General features: G+C 41.8%; 1 protein-coding gene across 3 annotated transcripts in view; it reads right to left on the bottom strand.

Annotated features, from left to right (window-relative positions):
- SREK1 (splicing regulatory glutamic acid and lysine rich protein 1) overlaps positions 1-17511 on the bottom strand; it is a 61522-nt gene extending 44011 nt beyond the window's left edge. Inside the window, exons 1-2 of one of the 3 annotated variants that reach the window (XM_054031410.1) lie at positions 17292-17511; positions 2903-3036 (exon numbers count right to left, since the gene is read on the bottom strand). In XM_054031410.1, the coding sequence (XP_053887385.1) occupies positions 2903-3036; positions 17292-17452 (295 nt within the window). In that variant the 5' untranslated portion in view covers positions 17453-17511. The remainder of the gene's footprint in view (positions 1-2902; positions 3037-17291) is intronic. The other 2 variants (XM_054031413.1, XM_054031411.1) reach the window with 2 other exon arrangements.
- Between the last annotated feature and the right edge of the window lie 2965 nt (positions 17512-20476).

Genomic DNA, 20476 nt, shown 5'->3' on the forward strand with positions numbered 1-20476 from the left:
AAAAATTCACCTTTACCTGCCTGCTGCCATGACCCCATCACAAGGAAAAACCCAAGAGTGGTGTTGATTCATTAGGAAGCAAATCTTCCCTCTCTGGTAGTACTGAACCCAGTATTTGAGTTTTCTAGATGAGACATAAAAACTAAAATTGTTCCCGATCATCCTCCTGAATGATCTTGTGTGACCTTTTCAAGTGTATCAACGCTCATCAGATATCTTCTGCCTACCTGGATTCCTTTTGCAGTTTCAATTGGATACAGTATTATTCTTTTCTCCCTGACTTATAGATTCATAGACTCTAGGACTGGAAGGGACCTCGAGAGGTCATCGAGTCCAGTCCCCTGCCCTCATGGCAGGACCAAATACTGTCTAGACCATCCCTGTATTAAAGGTAAATGTAAAAAATCAAAACCTATACTCCATGAAGCTCAGAAATATGTGCTGTATGCACAAATTAACATGGTTGTGGGTGTAGTAGCACATAAATAAGATTTAAATAACCTTTAAAAAAATACTTTCAAGGATCCATGAAAGTCTGCTTGCTCTGCTGAGTTTGCTACAGACATCCCAGTACGGATCATTCTGTAGGCCAGAGATGGGCAAATTACGGCCCGCGGGCCACATCGGCCTGCGTGACCGTCCTGCCTGGCCCTTGAGCTCCTGGCTGGGGAGGCTAGCCCCCCGGCCCCTCCCCTGCTGTTCCCCCCTTCCCCACCACCTCAGCTTGCAGTGCCACCAGCGCTCTGGGCGGTAGGGCTGCAAGCTCCTGCTGGGCAGTGCGGTGGCTGGCTCTGGCCGGCCGGCGCAGCTGCCAGTCCTGGTACTCTGAGCGGCATGATAAGGAGGCGGGGAGGTTGGATAAGGGGCAGAGGGTCCCGGGGGGCAGTTGGATAGGCATGAGAGTCCCCGGGGGACCTGTCAGGGGGCAGGGGTGTGGATAGGGGTAGGAGGAGTCAGGGAGCAGGGGGGGTTGGATAGGGGGTGGAGTCCCAGGGGGCAGTTAGGGGCGAGGGGTCCCGGGGGGTGAGGGGGGAATGGTGCAGTCAGGGGACAAGGAGCAGGGGGGGTTAGATGGGTTGGAGTCCTGGCAGGGGCAGGAAGTGGGAAGGGGTGAGGCCAGGCTGTTTGGGGAGGCACAGCCTTCCCTACCCAGTCCTCCATACAGTTTTGGAACCCTGATGTGGCCCTCAGGCCAAAAAGTTTGCCCACCCCCGCTGTAGGCATAGAACTCAAGCAACAACTCTTGGTATGTTTGCTGTGCCAAAATAAAGCTTTCTGGAGGGTACTGCTAACAAACCCAAAGAAGCCAAAAATAGACTTTGTGGAACCAAACAGTATTTTTTTTTTAAAAGATCAATTAAGACTTATTAACTAACTGATTATTTGGTTAGTGGTGGCATTCAACAGATGTATTAGCTTTGCAGATTACCATTAGCTCACTCTGATTTCCTGTGCAAGGTAAGACAGCTGGTATGTACACCTAAAGATGGCTGAATTCCACTGGTTTAAGAAAGTGATTTCTATGGACTTATGGCCCAAATCCTACAATCTGATCTATGTGGACAGACACTTAAGGCTTGCCTATACTACAGTCACTAAAGCAGCATAGTTATGGTGCTGTAGTGCCATAATGTAGACACTTCCTACAGCGATGGAATGGGTTTTACCTGTCAGTATAGGTAATCCACCTCCTTGAGTAGCAGTCGCTAGACTGATGGAACCTAACTGCATCGTTAAAGTGGGTTAGGTCAGCATAGAAGTGCTTAGAAGTGCGGATTTTTCAAACCTCTGAGCAACGTAGCTATGTTGATCTAAATTTTAAGTGCAGACCTGGCCTAAATGTCACATGGCATCCCAATGAAGTCAATGGGGCTCTGCATATGTGCAGGGATCTGTCTATGTGCATCAGACTGCAGTATCAAGACCACAATTTGCAAAGCGCTTAACTAGTAACTCAAACGTTTTATATTCAAGTAGTAAATGGAACCATAAACATTGAAAATATTTCTATTGGAGAAACCCAAATTGACAAAATACTTAGTCATGTCTGTACTTAACATTAGAACTGGAATTCCTGACAACAGTCCAGTTCTGAAGTTTTATTTAAAGATTTGATTAAATAATTTATCAAAAAATTAGCTTTAGGCTCTGATTTAAAAATGCATATAGGCATTGCTACACTCAGCACTACAATGTCTAACTCATTTAGAAGTCTCAGTCTCATTTTCTGAAGGATTTAGGCTCCACAGTGCCTAAATCTCACTAGGAAAGGAGACTGATTTCTAAACTAGTTAGGTATTGCAATGCTGAGTGCAGCAATTCCTATATATGCCTTTACAAATCCGGTCCCAAATGAAGTTGCAGCTTAATTGATGTTATAATTTAAGAGGAATACTAAAAGGATTACTAAACTTTTTTAAAACAACAATAAACCGAAGCACAGTTAGGCCCTGAACTGCAATCTGATCTGTGCAGGGAGACTCCCTCACCTTTGCAGGAGCACACTGATGTGAATGAAGACTCTGGATAGGCATAAGGGTCCGCTCATGTGGATCAGACTGGAGGATAGCAGTCTTATTTCATAAAGTTTTTTCAAGTATTTCCATATACAAGTATGGAAAACCAGAATAAAACTACTAATTTAAATTAACTTATTAATTTTGCTTATGCATAGTTACAGCTAAATGTATACAAAAGATGTTTAAAAGTGTAGCCAACATATTTTACTACTACTTCTTCTAACACTTTATTCTTTTTACCTTTTTCAAATCTAAAATTTTGCTTACAAAAAGATGAGGGGGGAAAATAAAAAGAAGAGCAACAGTTACTTGCCAGTTTCTGGGAAAGCTATTAACATACAGGACAAAGACCAACATTACAGAAGAATGTCTGAAATACCAACCTTCTGCACAGGGTACGACTATCAGAGCTCTATCAATAAAAACGGTGTTAGTTAGATGCTGGGCCACACCAACACTTGATGCTTCACGAAACTTAATATAACATACTTTGGAGGAAAAAGCAAGAGGAGCGTTGCTGCAAAATAAAAAGGAAAAATCAATTAGTGTCATGAAAACACAGATTTTCGTTTTCCTCAAAAGTCTTTTTTAGTTTACTTATATACATTCACAGGAAGACACCTGTAGCAAAAATTAACTGAATCACTCATTTCTCATTCACACACACACAAATGGTACTATCTTCCTCTTAGAAAGGATTTAGTAGTGGCAGAGTGTAGCTATGAGTTCTATTAATAAGGCACTAGTGCCTTTAGAAAACCTGCTATAGAACATTTATCAGTATAATCCAAAAATCATACTGTAAATTGAACTATAGCACACTTGTCAATAAATGGAGAACATTTAATCTTTCTTTTCCCAAATAGCCTTTGTTCACTTACTGTAGAACACAAAATTGAGTCATTTGTAGTGAGTCCTCCAGACATCAGCACATATTAATTGACTTTCGTGTCTATGCCCTTAATTAGACCCTGTTCATTCTTGTTAATAAAAAAATGTTCTCCAATAGCAGGAAAATTGGTCTTAGCTTACTGGTGGAAAGAAGGGCTCTATCAGCTACCTTAGCATGGTGCAGTAAAGTATGTAATAACTTTGTCATGAAAAAACTCACAGATCAGATTAAGGTGAAACACAGTAAGACAAAAAACAAGAAATCTGTCAGCACATTCATTAGACATCCTATTAATCAAGGTTTTAGCCTTATTTCTTCTAAATGCCATGGTCTTGACCAGTCAAGTTCATATCTATGTACCATATACTCTGCATAGGCTTGGCAGAAGTTAATGTTTTTAAAAAACAATTTTGAGGGATAATACTGATGTTAATTTTTAAGCTTTTTTTATTTTAATCTATTAAAATTTTTGCAATTGGGGAAAATTATAGAGTGGTTGGACAATACTTATTTAATTTTAGTAGATGCTAATATTCAAAAAGATAAAACTTTATAGTAATAAAAAACCAAATTGTATATTTTAACATGTGATATTGACAAAGTAAATATTCTTAAATCAAACTCTAGTAAATTCTCAAGCAGCATTTTTCTAACTTTGCTTATCTGTAAATTTTTATTGTTATTGAGGAAAATATTTGCATGCCTAGGGTGAAATCGACATTTGCCGACATGTACTGATAAAAATATATAATCCTTTAAGTCTAACTATGCACAATGAAATCAGTTAAAATAATTTTAAAATAAATTTTTCAGAAGTGTTCTCTAAACAGGGTTTGTATCCATTGTACTAATATTTACTTTATATTCCTCATGTCAAAAGCAGATTAGTGGTATGTTCGAGGTCTTAAAAGACTAAGAACAGACACAAAATGGGATATTATTGGGATTTGCGAATTGCGTTCAACAAGACCTAGAAGAAGCTCATATGATAATGTCTTTTAATAAAGCAGCTAACAATGGAATTTGATTATTTCCTTTCTGAGACTGGCCTCTACCCCTGTCAGATATATTTAAACAGTGGCTCTCTTCCTGCAAATACTGGAAACAGTTCACACCTTCCATGAGGCACTTGAGGTTGCTTACACCCTTTAAGTCCTCACTCCAGTTGAGTACTTCCAGAACTGTGTGCAATTACTAAATCCTAATTAACAGAACATAAACTTCTCAACAGAAATGCCTTATTTCACCATATTAACTATGTAAATTAACCTGAAGTATCATTACATAGCAACCCAAGGGCACTTAAATATTAGAGCATGAGTAGATTGGAGTGGAGGGGGTCATTTCCAGAAAGATAATCATTAGGTAAAAAGTTTGCCATTCTGGATCTGACCTCTCCCCCAATCAGAGGCATTTGGCACACAGCAAGAGGGAAGAAAAAAATAAATAGGTGAGTGAGAGATTAGAAGAACAGAAAAAAGCATGTTTCCCCTTCTTCCCTAAAATTAGCAGCATTACGCTACTTTGGAACCACTTCTTGGATTCACCTTCCCACAAAAGAATGCTCCTGCGGAGCAATGTAGGCCTGGTCTACACTAAATAATTAGGCCAGCATAACTATGCTGCTCAGAGTGTGAAAAATGCACACCCCTAAGCAGAATGGTACACACAGAGAAACATGTGGAGTGGGCTCTGAGGTCTATTGGAACTGGTTTATCTGCAGCTGAGTAAGCTTCTGCGACACAATATGTATCCACCTGGCTATGGAGGATTTGGGTGGCCCAGGTATTTAAGGAAGGAATGAAATTGATAAGAAATCAATTTATTCTTGGTTCACATTTAAAAGGCTAATTTTGAACCCCTAAGGACTAGAGATTTACTGGGTTTTTGGGGTGTTGGGTCCCCACCCCAAAATGCTTTAGATTCAGTAGACTCTGACAGGTTTCACAGTAGCAGCCGTGTTAGTCTGTATCCGCAAAAAGAACAGGAGTACTTGTGGCACCTTAGAGACTAACGAATGTATCTGAGCATAAGCTTTTGATGAAGTGGGCTGTAGCCCACGAAAGCTTATGCTCAAATACATTTGTTAGTCTCTAAGGTGCCACAAGTACTCCTGTTCTTTTTTTAGTAGACTCTGAATATGCCATATTGCTAAATAAATAAATCAAGCAGTCAGATCTGGCCTGTAGGCCAGATGTTCGACATTTTTGCTATGAAAAAATCCAGATGACCTTGAACTCCTTTGTTTTCAAAGACTGATTTTTCTATCTTGACACCAGTTGCAGAATCCTGTCTAAACACTGGCATAGCTTAAAAGAGAGTGGAAACCTTGCATGAAGATAAGAGTCTTTACTACTCTAGAGGCCTCTCTTATTTTGTTTAGGGTTTGCTACTAACACCAAGCTGTTAGGTTCATGTAGTTTTGACTGAAATGCATAAGCAGGCCTCCAGGAAAGATGATGTCCCAGAAATCTCCATGCAATCTTCCACTAGATCGGAGTACAATGGACCCAAGACCACTGCCTTTTATCTTCTGAATCACTCTTATTAGAAGAGTAGTGGAAAGCTGATAGAGAAGTCAATTCAGTCATTTAGACATTTTAAAGTCTTGCATACAAGAGGTTTAAAAGAGCAGGCTGAGGAGCTTGCTGAGGAGCGTTCAATAAGCCTTGGAACACTGGAAAAGTTCCAAAAGATCAGAAGAAACGTAACCTTATGCTGATTTTTAAAAAGGGTAAAAGGATGACCCAGGTCATTATAGACCTGTCAGCCTGACATCGATCCTGAACAAGATAATGGAGCGATTGATATGGAACCTGATTAATAAAGAACTAAAGGAAGACAGTGTAATTAATGCAAATCAACATGGGTTTATGGAAAATACTCCTGAGGGAATTCTGTGCCAAAAAATTAGAAGTTCTGCACACAATATTTTAAATTTCTGCAAATTTTATGTCAATAAATAAATGTGGTTCCAGCATGGCAGCACAGGCCACGGACTGCACTGAGGTGGGAGATCACCCTGAAGCCCTCCCCTACCCCGGTACAGGGACTCGGCAGTGAGGCTGCACCTGACCCAAACACACCAGGCTGGGCCTGCCCCTCTGCGCCAGGTGCATGAGGTGTGGGTGGGCAAGCTCAGCCCAGCAGGATCCAAGTGTGGAGGGGCTCAGTGTGGGGGGATCCAGGTGTGGGTTGAGAGGCTTCTGTGTGGGGCAATCTGGGTGCATGTGGCTCAGTGGGAGATCTGGATGCACAAGGGCTTGTTGGGGCGGTTCCAGGTGCAGGGGATATGGGACTCTGCAGGGGATCCAGGTGAAGGTGATTGGGGCTCAGCAGGGGGTGGGGGGAGCTCTGTGGGGGGGATCCAGGTGCTAGGGGAGTGGAGCTTGATGGGGTGGGGGTCCAGGTGCAGCTGCTTGGGGATCAGTGGGGTGGGGATCTGGGTATGAGGGGCTCAGAAGAGTCCAAGTGTAGAGGGTTCAATGGGCCTGCTTAACAGTTGCTGCCCCAGTTGCTGCCGAGGGGACGCTGCATGATGGGCTTCCGCTTTCCTCCCGCAATTCCCCTATTCCTTTCTTCATCCCCTGCCATTCCACTCCCCTTCCTTCTGCACTGCTTCTTCTCCCCACCCTCTCTTCCCTCTTTTCCCCCTCCACCACCCCTTATCCAGCCCCACCACGGACACTCATTGTTGCACAGAAAACAGGAAGGCTCCCAGCACACAGAAGGAGAGCGCGACTGGCACTAGGTCCCAGGAGGCGGCGTTCAGCTGCAGAGGCGGCATAGAACTGCAGAGTCAGCAGAGTTGAGAGGAAGCCTCCTTCAGATGGGCATCTCTGCGCTTGCAGAAATTGGGGGGGGGGGAAGGGGGGCAGTGGCACATAAACCTGTGTGCCTCCCCATGCCTTGCCTTTGTTTGGGGGGACAACCCCCCCAAAAAACTGCACCCATGGTCATCCCCTCCCCCTGGTGCGGCTTCCCTTTGCTTCCCTGTTGTTTTCAGCAGGGAAGCACAGGAATTCTGCGGGCTGGAGTGGGGGGAGCATGTGAAAGCTGAAGCTAGAAAAATTCAGACTGGAAACAAGGCATACATTTTTAACGGTGAGTAATTTACCAAGATTCTCCATTTGACAATTTTTAAAACAACACTGGATATTCTTCTAAAAGATATGCTCTAGGAAGTACTTTGGGAAGTTCTATGGCCTGCGTTATATAGGAAGTCAGACTAGATGATCACAATAGTCTCTTCTGGCCTTATGATGTATGAATTTATTAACTGTATTTGTCATGGTTCTGAGGGTTGAAACTGTTTAAGATATCCCACCTGAAAATTGTTGATCTGACACGGTTGCCAGTGAAGCTTTAAGAGTTAATGAAGAAGTTTCAATATTCTTTCTAAGGGTTTCTTCTATCACCCAGTCTGCTGAAGAGCGGTTAGGAAGAAATTCCCCTTAGCAGGAGTTACCACAATCTTTGCCAGGGACGTCACTGCTACATCAACTTTAAGGAAGATCAAGAAGTTGAAGAATTGAACTTTTTGACTGAGCCTTCTCCTTTGTCAGGAGTTTCCCAAACGACTTCTTAAACCGAGGAAAGAAGGAAAAAGGTGAATTCTGATTTAATTTTATGTATTTGCTTTAGTCTGCACATGCACATTTACTCTATGGGGCTACTGCCTTCTTCCCTATTGTCACAAACAGCTGAGAGAAAGAGACTTCTGCTTCTCTGGTTCAGAGTTATTGCGATCCAAAACCAATTCTTTAGGAGAAGAGCTAGAATCGAAGGAAGGAGATGAGATTTTTGGCTTTTAGGGTTTACTTTTGTCTTTTGTGGGGGTGTAGTCACACTCATAAGGAAGATGTTCTTGTATTACCTTAGAGGACCCAGCTTGCTGTCAGAGGGAACTTCAGCTAAGCAGGCTAATCATCATCTAAAATGTAGGTGGAGAGAAAGAACAAGGAAACATCCCTAAGAGCCCAGATCTTTCTTTTGGGGAAAAAGGATACTAAATTTTTTGCCAAGTGACTCATTTACCTACTTAAGAGATTAGGATGGGACCAGACGCCCTTCAGAGGTGGGCTGGAGCAAGTGATCAGGTAGCTTTTCAGATTTACCCCAAAGAGTCTTGAATGGTCTGGTTTGGTGAGACTCAAGAGCTAAAGAGGACTGAACAGATTTTGCAGTGGTCTCTCCAGAGGAATCTCGGCTGCTGCAAGGGAATGGAGAGGTTACTAAAAGCCATACAAAACACTGAGCCTTAGCAAAGCAACAGTGGGTTGGGACCAAGTCTGGCAGAGCTTCTCCTCTGTATTTTCTGGGTGTCTCCTCACATAGGGACCTCTTAACCTTTGGCTTGCTCTGCCATGATAACGCAGGAGGAAATAAACAGAGCGAAGGAAGGTAGTGGATGGTCCTGTTTGGGAAGTAAAGCCCCTGAAGCCATTTGGTCCCCTAAGGCAGACGATGGAATGAGGTAAAAAGATTCTGCTCACTACTACCAATGCTTAAAAGCAGGGAGTTCAATGGGTGAGGGAGGAGTGCTAACAGCCAGTCTGCGGTGTGTGAGCAAGCCTTTGGGTCTTGTGAACAGCTATAAACTGTCTCCAGTACTGGCATTAAAAAAGAAGAGTCACAGTCTTGGACTGAAGAAGATGGTAGGACCCATAAATAGTCTATTAGCACAAGAAGTCCTGGTACGCGGAATATACATACAAAAAATATTGTCCACGGATGATGTTAAAAGGAAAATTATATATATATTTACTCTCAGAGGCCCAGTGCTGGCACACACAGGGGGCAGAGAGTGCCCGCTGGGGTGAAGACTCCCAGATCCCAGCTCATGAGGGATAGAGAGAGGGGTTCAGACCACCCAGATCCTGGCATATATACAGAAGGGGAAAATGTGAGGTCAACAGTCACCTATACCTGTTTTCCCCCAGCCCTTCTGCCACTCACCCCCATGTGTACCTCCCCAAAGCCCCCAACCGCTCTCACATCCCATATTACCCATCCCCATTTATCCACCTCTTCTTGCACTTCCAAACCTTCATCTTACCCTTATTCCCTCCATTCCTCTACTCCCCTGCCAGCAAGCATTCGCATATTTATTTTTTAAACAAAAATACTTTGATTATATTCCCCCAAAATAAAATTTGAAAAAGCCTCACTCAGAGATTTCAGCAATATGCCACCCAATCTTTTCCATATTGCTACACAAGATGTGACTTGAACCAAGGTTATATCTACACTATAAACACTACAGTGGCAGAGCTGCAACTATGCTGCTGTAATACAGACACTTGCTACAGCAATGGAAGTGGTTTTTTGTTTGTTTGTTGCTATAGTAAATACACACCCTTGAGAGGTGGTAGCGAGGTTGACTAGCTGCATCTATAGTGGGGGTTAGGTTGACCTAACTGCATCTCACAGGGCGTGAAATTTTTCACAGCCCTGAGAGATAAAGCTAGATTGACCTAAGTTTTAGGTGTAGACCAGGCCTGATGCTGGCAGAATGGGTCATGTTCAAAGGACTACTGGTTATACTGCTGGTGTGAAACTTTAAAGACTAACAATCCTGTTTATTCCTCTATCCACACATGCTCAATATAATCCATTAGGTGTATAAATAGGCTCATGAGTCTTTGCATGACTAACAGGAGAAGCAACATTTCTTTCAAATGTTGTTTTAATTTGATTTCCCCCTAAGGGCTGGTGGGTGCCATGCACTCTGTTGGAGTAATCCTCAAGCATTTGAGTACTTGTGGCACCTTAGAGACTAACTAATTTATTAGAGCATAAGCTTTCGTGGACTAAGTGGGCTGTAGTCCACGAAAGCTTATGCTCTAATAAATTAGTTAGTCTCTAAGGTGCCACAAGTACTCCTGTTCTTCTTTTTGCGGATACAGACTAACACGGCTGTTACTCTGAAACTCCTCAAGCATTTGAGACCCTTATGCAATGATCTAAGACCTGGTTTGATTTGTACCTGTGAGCAAAAACAGGTTGCCAAAATCTGTCCACTTTAAGAAAAGCCTCCTCTGATCCCAGAGGCTGTATCTCAGGAAGCTGTTGATCAAATGGTCCCAACTTTGGGTCACTAGTCATATCCCATGCTGCACACCAAATTTCAAGGCAACTAACCTGTAGATTTCAGAGCACTCAGAACAGTCAAGCTTTAAACAGAAAGCTGGTCTTAAGCTTAACTACAGCAGAGTTGTGACACTGCTACAATGACCAGAATGCCAGCTGGACAGTGCCAGATATTCCAAACAAGCCCTTGTCCTCCCTATACAGGGAAGTTGGGAGTAGGGTGGTCTGTAGCCAGTTATGCTGGGTTCTATGCCACCAATTCTCCTACAACAGGGGCATCCTTCTTCTACCCATCACAGCACTGCAAAGGGGCTATATTGTTGGAAAGAATCTGAAACTATTATATAATGATCATTCCCTGCAAGAATGGAAAAAATAAAGACTTCTGTCAAGCAGTGAGGAGTGCTCCCCTACAAACTTTTCATTGTGCTTCCTGGTGGAAAATGGGTTAAAACTTAATTCTTTCCATTAGTTCATAGCAATATTATGGGATAATAGTTATAGACCCATTTTTCTCCTCTTCTTTTTTTTTTTTTTTTTAACCACAGCCCATATTTTTCTGTAAGTTAAAAACAATCAAAAGATGATCAAAATTGGTATCACACAAGAATAGTATTGTAACTTTGAGAGATTTAAATATTTATATGTAACATATTTTAATTTAACGATTGGACTAAAGAATTGATAGCTTGTACTGTGCAAAGAGAAAATATAAGGATGACATAAGAACATAAGAGTGGCCGTACTGGGTCAGACCAAATGTTCATCTAGCCCAGCATCCTGTCTTCTGACAGTGGCCAATGCCAAGTGCCCTAGAGGGAATGATCAGAACAAATCATCATCCAGTGATCCATCCCGTCACCCATTCCCAGTTTCTGGCAAACAGAGGCTAGGGACACCATCCCTGCCCATCTTGGCTAATAGCCATTGATGGATCTATCCTTCATGAACTTATCTAGTTCTTTTTTGAACCATGTTATAGTCTTGCCCTTCACAACATCCTCTGGCAAAGAGATCCACAGGTTGACTGAGCGTTGTGTGAAAAAATACTTCCTTTGTTTGTTTTAAACTTGCTGCCAACTTATTTCATTTCGTGACTCCTAGTTCTTGTGTTATCAGAAGGAGTGAATAACACTTCCTTATTTACTTTCTCCACACCAGTCATGATTTTATAGACCTCAGTCATATCCCCCTTAATCGTCTCTTTTCCAAACTGAAATGTCCCAGTTTTATTAATCTCTCCTCATACAGAAGCTGTTCCATACCCTTAATCACTTTTTGTTGCCCTTCTTTGTACCTTTTTCAGATGTAATATATATATTTTTAGATGGGGCAACCTTATCTGCATGCAGTATTCATTGCGTGCACGTACCATGGATTTATATAGAAGCAATATGATATTTTCTGTCTTATTATATATCCCTTTCTTAATGATTCCCAACATTCTGTTAGCATTTTTGACTGCCCTGCATTTTGAGTGGACGTTTTCAGATAATTATCCACAGTGACTCTAAGATCTCTTTCTTGAGTGGTAACAGCTAATTTAGACCCCATCTTTTTATAGGTATAGTTCGGATTATGTTTTCTAATGTACATTACTTCGCATTTATCAACATTGAATTTCATCTTCCATTATGTTGCCCAGTCACTCAGTTTTGAAAGATCCTTTTGTCGCTCTTCGCAGTCTGCCTGGGACTTAACTATCTTGAGTAGTTTTGTATCATCTGCAAATTTTGCCACCTCACTTTTACCCCTTTTTCCAGATCATTTATGAATATGTTGAATAGGACTGGTCACAGTACAGACCCCTCTTTCCATTTTGAAAACTGACCATTTATTCCTATCCTTTGTTTCCTGTCTTTTAACCCCAGTTACCAATCCATGAAAGGACTTTCCCTCTTATCCTATTGACAGCTTACTTTGCTGAAGAGCCTTTGCTGAGGTTCTTAAGTCAAAGGCTTTCTGAAAATCTAAGTATATTATATCCACTGGATCCCCCTTGCCCACATGCTTGTTGACCCCCTCAAAAAATTCTAATAGATTGGTGAGGCATGATTTCCCTCTACAAAAAACATTTCCCCTACAGATTATATTCATCTATGTGTCTGACAATTTTGTTCTTTACAACAGTTTCAAACAGCGTGCCCGGTATTGAAGTCAGGCTTACTGTAATTGCCGGGATCACCTCTGGAGCCCTTTTTAAAAATTGGTGTCACATAGCTATCCTCCAGTCATTAGGTACAGAAACTGATTTAAATGATAGGTTACAGATGACAGTTAGTAGTCCTGCAATTTCACATTTGAGTTCCTTCAGAACCCTTGGGTGAATACCATCTGGCCTTATTGTCCTCGAGTGCTCCTTTAGCATCTCCATCATCCAGTAGCCCCACACTGGTTAACAGGCTTCCTGCTTCTGATGTACTTAACTTTTTGCTATTACTTTTTGAGTCTTTGGCTAGCTATTCTTAAAATTCTTTTTTGGCCTTCCTAATTATATTTTTACACTTCATTTGCCAGAGTTTATGTGCCTTTCTATTTTCCTCACTATGATTTAACGTCCACTTTTTAAAGGATACCTTTTTGCCTCTCACTGCTTCTTTTACTTTGTTGTTTAGCCACAGTGGCACATTTTTTGTTCTTTTACTATGTTTTTTAATTTGAGGTATACATTTAAATTGAGCCTCTATGATCAAAAATGATAGAATTTTTTTTGGGGGGGGGTGTTACTTTATAATTTTATTTAATAATAAACATTTAATCATCTGGAAGAGGCCATAATATTTTGATTCCCGATTAGAAAATTGGGGTTTTGCTATACTTAATGTTATTTATGTATTTTTATATGGCACCCATTGCTGAGACACCTGGGTGCCTGACAACCATTAAAATGTAGTTCTACTCTATACTTTCATATTCAACTGATCTGCTCCTGATTCATGTTAGGAATCATAGCTATTTACTTTGAGCTCCAATCATGTAACTTCTTGCATGCTCTCTCCAGATACGAAGACTGCTGCCCCCTACACCCCCCTGCCCCAACAACAATCTTGCACAATTGAGGCTCTAGAGATCACAACCTCAATCCTGTAATCTGATCTTCATAGGCAGACCGTTGTGTCTGCACGGATCCAACTGCAAGACTGCAGTTTAAAATGAACTTGTATTGAATTTTACTACTATTAGCACGGTATAGCTTCCACAGCAGAGAGTGAGAGAGATGGATTATAGCAATTCTTGTGAATCACCAGTAGAACTGGAACAGAAGTTAAAATCAATTATATATGTGCAAACTCGTTAAAGGCAAGGGATTACAGAAGCACCTCTTTAGCCCTAATTTATCCTACAAAAACTATTACTGGAGAGGATGCATACAAGGGAAAAAACCCACACTGACTCTCGGAGTTGAGACTTAGTTTGCAAAACTGGCCATTAAAATATTTTTTATTTGTGAAATAAACATTCAATATGGTTTCAATGACAGAAAATGAATATTACTGAGAAATCTTGAGCACATTACTTAATATCTCTCTCTGCCTCATTTCTTCATCTGGAAAATGGGGATAATAATTCTCCCTTACCCCTTTTCTGTGTTGTTCAGTTAGGCTGTGAGCTCTTCGGAACAGGGACTGTCATTTACTATGCATCTGTACAGTGCCTAGTAGGGTCCTGATTTCAAGTGGGGCCTCTAGGCGCTACCATAATAAAAATAATAATAGAAGCCCCCAGAACCATTTTTAAACTGTCACTTTTAAACATGAAACAGCACTTCAAAAAATGTATCTAAATATTTGTCACTTAAGAGTTGCTATTCATGGCAGAACCTGAGGTTCACTTATTCTATGCCCTGAATTATGCCATTCACTTGGAGATCTAACTGAAAAGAGAGTTGTTTCCTTAAGGTCATCAAATCTGGGCTCTGGTATGTCAGAGACAGTTTATTCCAAAAGTGAGCCCCTTCATTGAGAATGCCCCATCACCGTTGTTGGACATAGCACAATTCCAGGAACTACCAACAAGAGTGATCCTGAAGAGCTTAATTGCCACATAGTGGACAGGTGATCTCTAAGATAACCAATATTGTGAATTCCATCCGAAAGTATGGGAGTTCAAACGGACACTGTCAAGTTAAAACAATGAAACTTTTTTTTTTTTTTAAAAGAGTAATTTTTTTTATCTATGCACCAATAGCTCAGATAACTGAAACCAGATAAAATTTTAAAATCTAATTTTTTTATCATCATTTCTGTTTGATTTATTTATTTTACTTGGAAATTGAAGACAAAATAGTCAGCTTCACTTTTTTTAGTCAATTTCACTTTCTTCTTCTCGGGTGCAGTACCATGCTGCCACACTGCAGTTGAAATTGCTACACCTAAATTTGTAAATCCAAATAAAAGTTATCATCACTTGAATTTTTAAAAAATATTAAAATATTCTTCTATTTTGAACCCAAACTGCTTAACAGTGACCCTTTACTATTCATAATGTGTACTTTTTTGTTCTTAAAGCTTTGAGGAAGATTCTTGGAAATGTACTTCCATTCTAAAATCTAAACCCAATAAATATGTAACAAAAAGAAAGCAAAAAAGTATTCTCAACATTCTGTACTGAATTCCTGTCTGATATTCGTTGCTGTCACTTTGTTAACTCAAAGAACTTTTTCCTAAATATGCTTTTGTTACTAATGCATATATATCTATATATAGATATATCTAGCTATATATATATATATATATATAAATATATATATATATACACACACACACACACACCCTGTGCTTGTCTTAATGTTTAAAAAAGTGCTTTTCAAATGACTGCTGTGTTTAGAAAGCCTACTTTTAATTTATTTTAATTTTAAATTGTCAACAAGTATGTTATTGTTGGTTCACAAAAGAAATTAGTTAAAATCCTCAGTTTTATCTAAAATATTAATTGCAAACCATGTCAAGTATTGGAACTCCAGTACCATTTGGCACTAGATTATGTATTTCTTTTTATTTTAAAAGAGGTTTAAATAAAATAAAATCTAAAATAAAATTACAGAAAAATGGGAATATATCCTCTATCCCACAAAATTTCTGAACATAGAATGGATCCACCATAGCTGAGGTTTAAATCCTTTTAACATGCACATGTAAATTAAGATTTGCTGTGGTATTGGATTTCAGTTTAATTTAAGTTTTAAATATATACTATATATTGCATAAACAGATTTCTCTATGGTGTGAAAGGAGCATCCACTTTATTTAAATCTTACAATATAAAACAATAATAAATGAGATCAACAGCTACATCCAACCATACATTTGGAAGAAAACTCATGTTAATTAGCAAATATCTGTAGAGCACTTTTAAAATAAAATATAGCATATAAGTGCTATGTTAAGGCTATTTTAAGTCTCTCCCTGTGGGTATAGAAGATTGTATTGTATGTCAGTCAATAAGATCTTAAATCTCATTTTGGATTTTTTTTTTTTTTTTTAAAACTTTCCTCATTTAGAAATTTCCTAGTCCAATATATTTTGATGGACGTATCCTTATTTCCCCCTACCTCCCATTCCTATTTATAGCTTTCAAACCTTCAGTAATACATATACTTTCAGTTTCAAAGGACAGATATGTCATCTGGGAGAAGGCACTTTTTCCTTTTCCTATTTGCTGCTGTGAAGTCCTACCCATAAGTCCAGCAAATATTTAAAAGGAACACATTCAATTTAAACCATAAAAAAAAAATCATGCTGTCTGAAAATGTTTTACGTACTGTCGTTACACATTCACACAGAACTCAAGACTATTATAGTTGGAAGAGATTAGTTATTTTTCTCTTTTTTCAATCTTGTTTACTGTAAACATTTCAGAACACTTAGTGTAAGGCCAGTTTCATTATTTAAAAGTGATAATCACTTTCCCCTTTGTGTATACCTTTTACAGAGCAACACTTACTGTAAAACAAAAAAAAAATGGTAGGTGGGCTTAGGGACAGATATAGTAGTACCTGTTAACCTAGAACTACTTCTGAGCTTATATTCTTTATAAACAGATGAGATTCCACCACCAGAGTGAGGTTTAGGGCCAGATGGTAGAGAGGAGACTCCCCCATTGGGGTGGACTTTAGTTTAGGCCAAGAGAGGGGGTAAGAAACGAGGCCCCCCTCATCGGGCAGGGACGGGAGGGGGGTGGAGAACAGCTCCACTCACTGGGAAGGGGTTTAGGGCAAGGGTGAGAGTGGGAGGAAGCTCCCATCATTGGGGGTAGGTTCAGAGGAGAGTGCCCTCACGGGGGGCGGAGGGAGGATTCAGGACTGAGACCAGAGTGGGCGAAGGTTCAGGGCAAGGGCCAGAGTGGCGGTGTAAGGAGGAGGAAACTCCCCACACTGGGGCGCTCAGGGAAGTCTCAGGACAGCAGGCGGGGGACGACTCAGGTTCACTTTTCTACAGTCGCTGAGCCCAAGGCACTTGACGCGTCGGGAGCCCGCAGCCCTGATTCCGGTTACTAGGCTACAGAGGCCGCTCTGGGTCGGAGCGGAGACAACAGAGACCCCGCGGCTCCCTCCCTGTGGCTGGGGGAGGGGCAAGTTCCCAGGCCATGGACGGCGGCCGCCATCTTAGCTTCGGGCAACATTCCTTCCCATAGACCGGCAAAGCCCAAATAAATGGGGTCACGTGACCCCATCGCCATGGAGATGGGCCGGCCGCCCATAACCAAGATGGCCTCCGCGGCATCCCACAAGCCTCTCTGGGCTCCTCTCTTCCTCACCCTCTCTATGGCCCGGGCAAGGCCTCACTTACTCTGGGGGATAAAGGCGCAGCTCCTCGATTTCTCCCAGGAAGCCGAAGAGCGTCCGCATCTGCTCGCTGGTTACCGCCGAGGAGAGGTTGGTGACTTGGATGACGGAGGTAGGGCCCAAGGGGAAGCCGAGCGGCACCCCGATTCCACCGCTGTTCATCATGGCAGCACCTACACAACTGCTCCGTGCTGTGCACTCGCAGCCAAGGGCTCAGGAGGCGGGGCCAACCATAGAGAAGAGCGTGCGGTGCTTGTTAGAATGTCCCGGCGTGGGGACGCTCTAGCAACGACATCGGCTACTCAGTGGCAGTGGCGGTTTTTCTTTCCAGCCTCCCCTAGCCCCGTGGGGGAGGCGTCGAGGCGCAGGGCTGGGCCTGCGAGAGGTTCACGGCGTTGCCGGTCGCTTCGCGGGGGGCGGCTGCTGCGCGGCCGTGCGTGCCTTGTGGGTCCGGCCTGTTCCGCGGGTCACCCACCGGGCACGTGCTGTGCGCCACCCACGGCGGCCAAAGCGGCTTGGACGGGTGCTGCGCTAGCGCGGAGCCGGGAACCTGCTGGTGGCTCGGCCGGCCTTAGGGGAGCGGCAACCAACCCAGTTCCAGTGTGCCCTTCCCGCTTGGACAGCGGGTGCAGCTGAAGCCAAGGAGTTGCCAGGCGGGCGCCGCCGGCCCCGGAGCACGCGCCTGCACAGGGTGAAGAACTTTGTCCGTTGGCTTTTTGAGAAACAGGCCCTTCAGCTCCCCGCATTGGCAGGGGTCTCCTGGCTAAGGCAGAGCTGGGCCCCAGTGGAGTTTTGGTTCCTTGCCCAGGTGAGCTGTTCTCAGTGTCCGTCAAGGCAAACCAACAGTGATTTTTTTTTAAACTTTTTTTGGCAAAATGAAACGTTGAAAATACTTTGTCAGATTGAAACAAGGGTTCGTTTCACCCATTTCCGGTCTTTTGGGTTTGGCCATGTTGAGAAAAGCAGCCTCTCTTATAGCCTTTAGCCAAGTGGTTAGGGAACCCTCCCAGGCAGGTTCAACAATCTGAATTTGGACCTCCTACATTGCTGGAGAGTGCTCCCTAGGCAATGGGATATTCTGGTAGTGGGCTCTTTCTTTTCTCTTTTGAAGCGGTGCCACTTTCTATAGGCATTGGAGCAGGCACTTGAACTTGGATGCCCGATATCCTATCTCAGCCCCGCTGTACATCTGAAAACTAGATTGATATAGGCCACAGGTTGAGAACCACTGAGCTATGTGACATCTTCAGGGCCATACAGGTAGATATGGCCCACACTGGTAAATAGTAGGGCTGTCAAGCAATTAAAAAAAATCACAATTAACCACCCTGTTAAACAATAATAGAATACCATTTATTTAAATATTTTTAGATGTTCTTGATTTCAATTAGAACACAGAATACAAAGTGTACGGTGCTCATTTTATATTTATTTTTTATTACAACCTAATACAAGTACTATAGTGCAATCTCTTTATAATGAAAGTTGAACTTACAAATGTAGAATTATGTACAAAATATAACTGCATTCAAAAATAAAATAATGTAAAACTTTAGAACCTACAAGTCCACTCTGTCCTCCTTCAGCCAATTGCTCAGACAAAAAAGTTTGGTTACCATTTGCAGGAGATAATGCTGCCCACATCTTGTTTATAGTGTCACCTGAAAGTGAACAGGCTTCCACGTGGCACTGTTGTAGCCAGAATCACAAGATATTTACATGCCAGATGTGCAAAAGATTCGTATGTCCCTTCATGCTTTAGCCACCATTCAAGAAGTCGTGTGTCCATTCTGAAGACGGGTTCTGCTCGATAATGATCCAAAGCCAAGCGGCCTGACGCACGTTCATATTCATCATCGGAGTCAAATGCCACCAGTAGAAGGTTGATTTTCTTTTTTGGTGGTTCGAGTTCTGTAGTTTCCACATCGGAGTGTTGCTCTTAAGACATCTGAAAGCATTCTCCACACCTCGTCCCTCTCAGATTTTGGAAGGCACTTCAGATTCTTAAACCTTGGGTCGAGTGCTGTATCTGTCCATAGAAATCTCACATTGGTACCTTGTGTTTTTTGTCAAATCTGCTGTGAAAGTGTTATTAAAATGAACAAGTGTTGAGTCATCATCCGAGACTGCTATGAAATGAAATATATGGCAGAATGTGGGTAAAACAGAACAGGAGACCTGCAATTCTCCCCCAAGGAGTTCAGTCACAAATTTAATTAAAGCATATTTTTAATGAGCATCATCAGCATGTAAGCATATCCTCCTGAATGGTGGCTGAAGCACGAAGGGGCACATGAATGTTTAGCATATCTGGCATGTAAATACCTTGCAACGCCAGCTACAAAAGTGCCATGCGAACGCCTGTTCTCACTTTCAAGTGACATTGTAAATAAGAAGCAGTCAGCAGTATCTCCCGTAAATGTAAAACTTGTTTGTCTTAGCAATTGGCTGAACAAGAAGTAGGACTGAGTGAACTTGTCGGCTGTAAAGCAGGGGTTCTCAAAGTGGGGGTCGGGACCCCTCAGGGGGTCATGAGGTTATGTGGGGGGTCGTGAGGAGTCAGCCTTCACCCCAACCCCGCTTTGCCTCCAGCATTTATAATGGTGTTAAATATATTTTTTAAAAGTTTTTAATTTATAAGGGGGGAATCACACTCAGAGGCTTGCTATGTGAAAGGGGTCATCAGTACAAAAGTTTGAGAATCACTGCTCTAAAGTTTTACATGATTTTGTTTTTGAGTGCAGTTACATCTCTCTTCTCTGGCTGGGATCTAGTATCAACAGCTAAGCTGGTACGGAAGCACTGAAATAGTAAACCTCATGGAAAAACTTATTTGAGGAGATGTCTGAGACGCCCTCCCTGGAGCCACTTTGATCATGATTATGATAAAAAATAACCACAGCTTACACCTACACCCGCCTCCCCCCAACAAAAAAATGCTGTTTAACAGCCCAAACTACAGGGCACAAAATTACCCATTTAAAAATAGTAAAAATTAAATTTTATCCCCCAAAGAGTATTAAATTATTGTCACAGTGGACATAGAGACCAAAAGAAAAACTTAGGGTCTTGCTCTGGCCAAACTCTTCAAAGTAATACTTTTTTTTTTAAAATATATTTCAAAAAAAAAAAATCAATAGAAGAAATTGTATGGTCAAAGTGAAGGTAATTCATCTTGAATCTAATATG

This window comes from Malaclemys terrapin, chromosome 6 (assembly GCF_027887155.1).
Source record: "Malaclemys terrapin pileata isolate rMalTer1 chromosome 6, rMalTer1.hap1, whole genome shotgun sequence".
Classification (NCBI taxonomy): domain Eukaryota; kingdom Metazoa; phylum Chordata; order Testudines; family Emydidae; genus Malaclemys; species Malaclemys terrapin.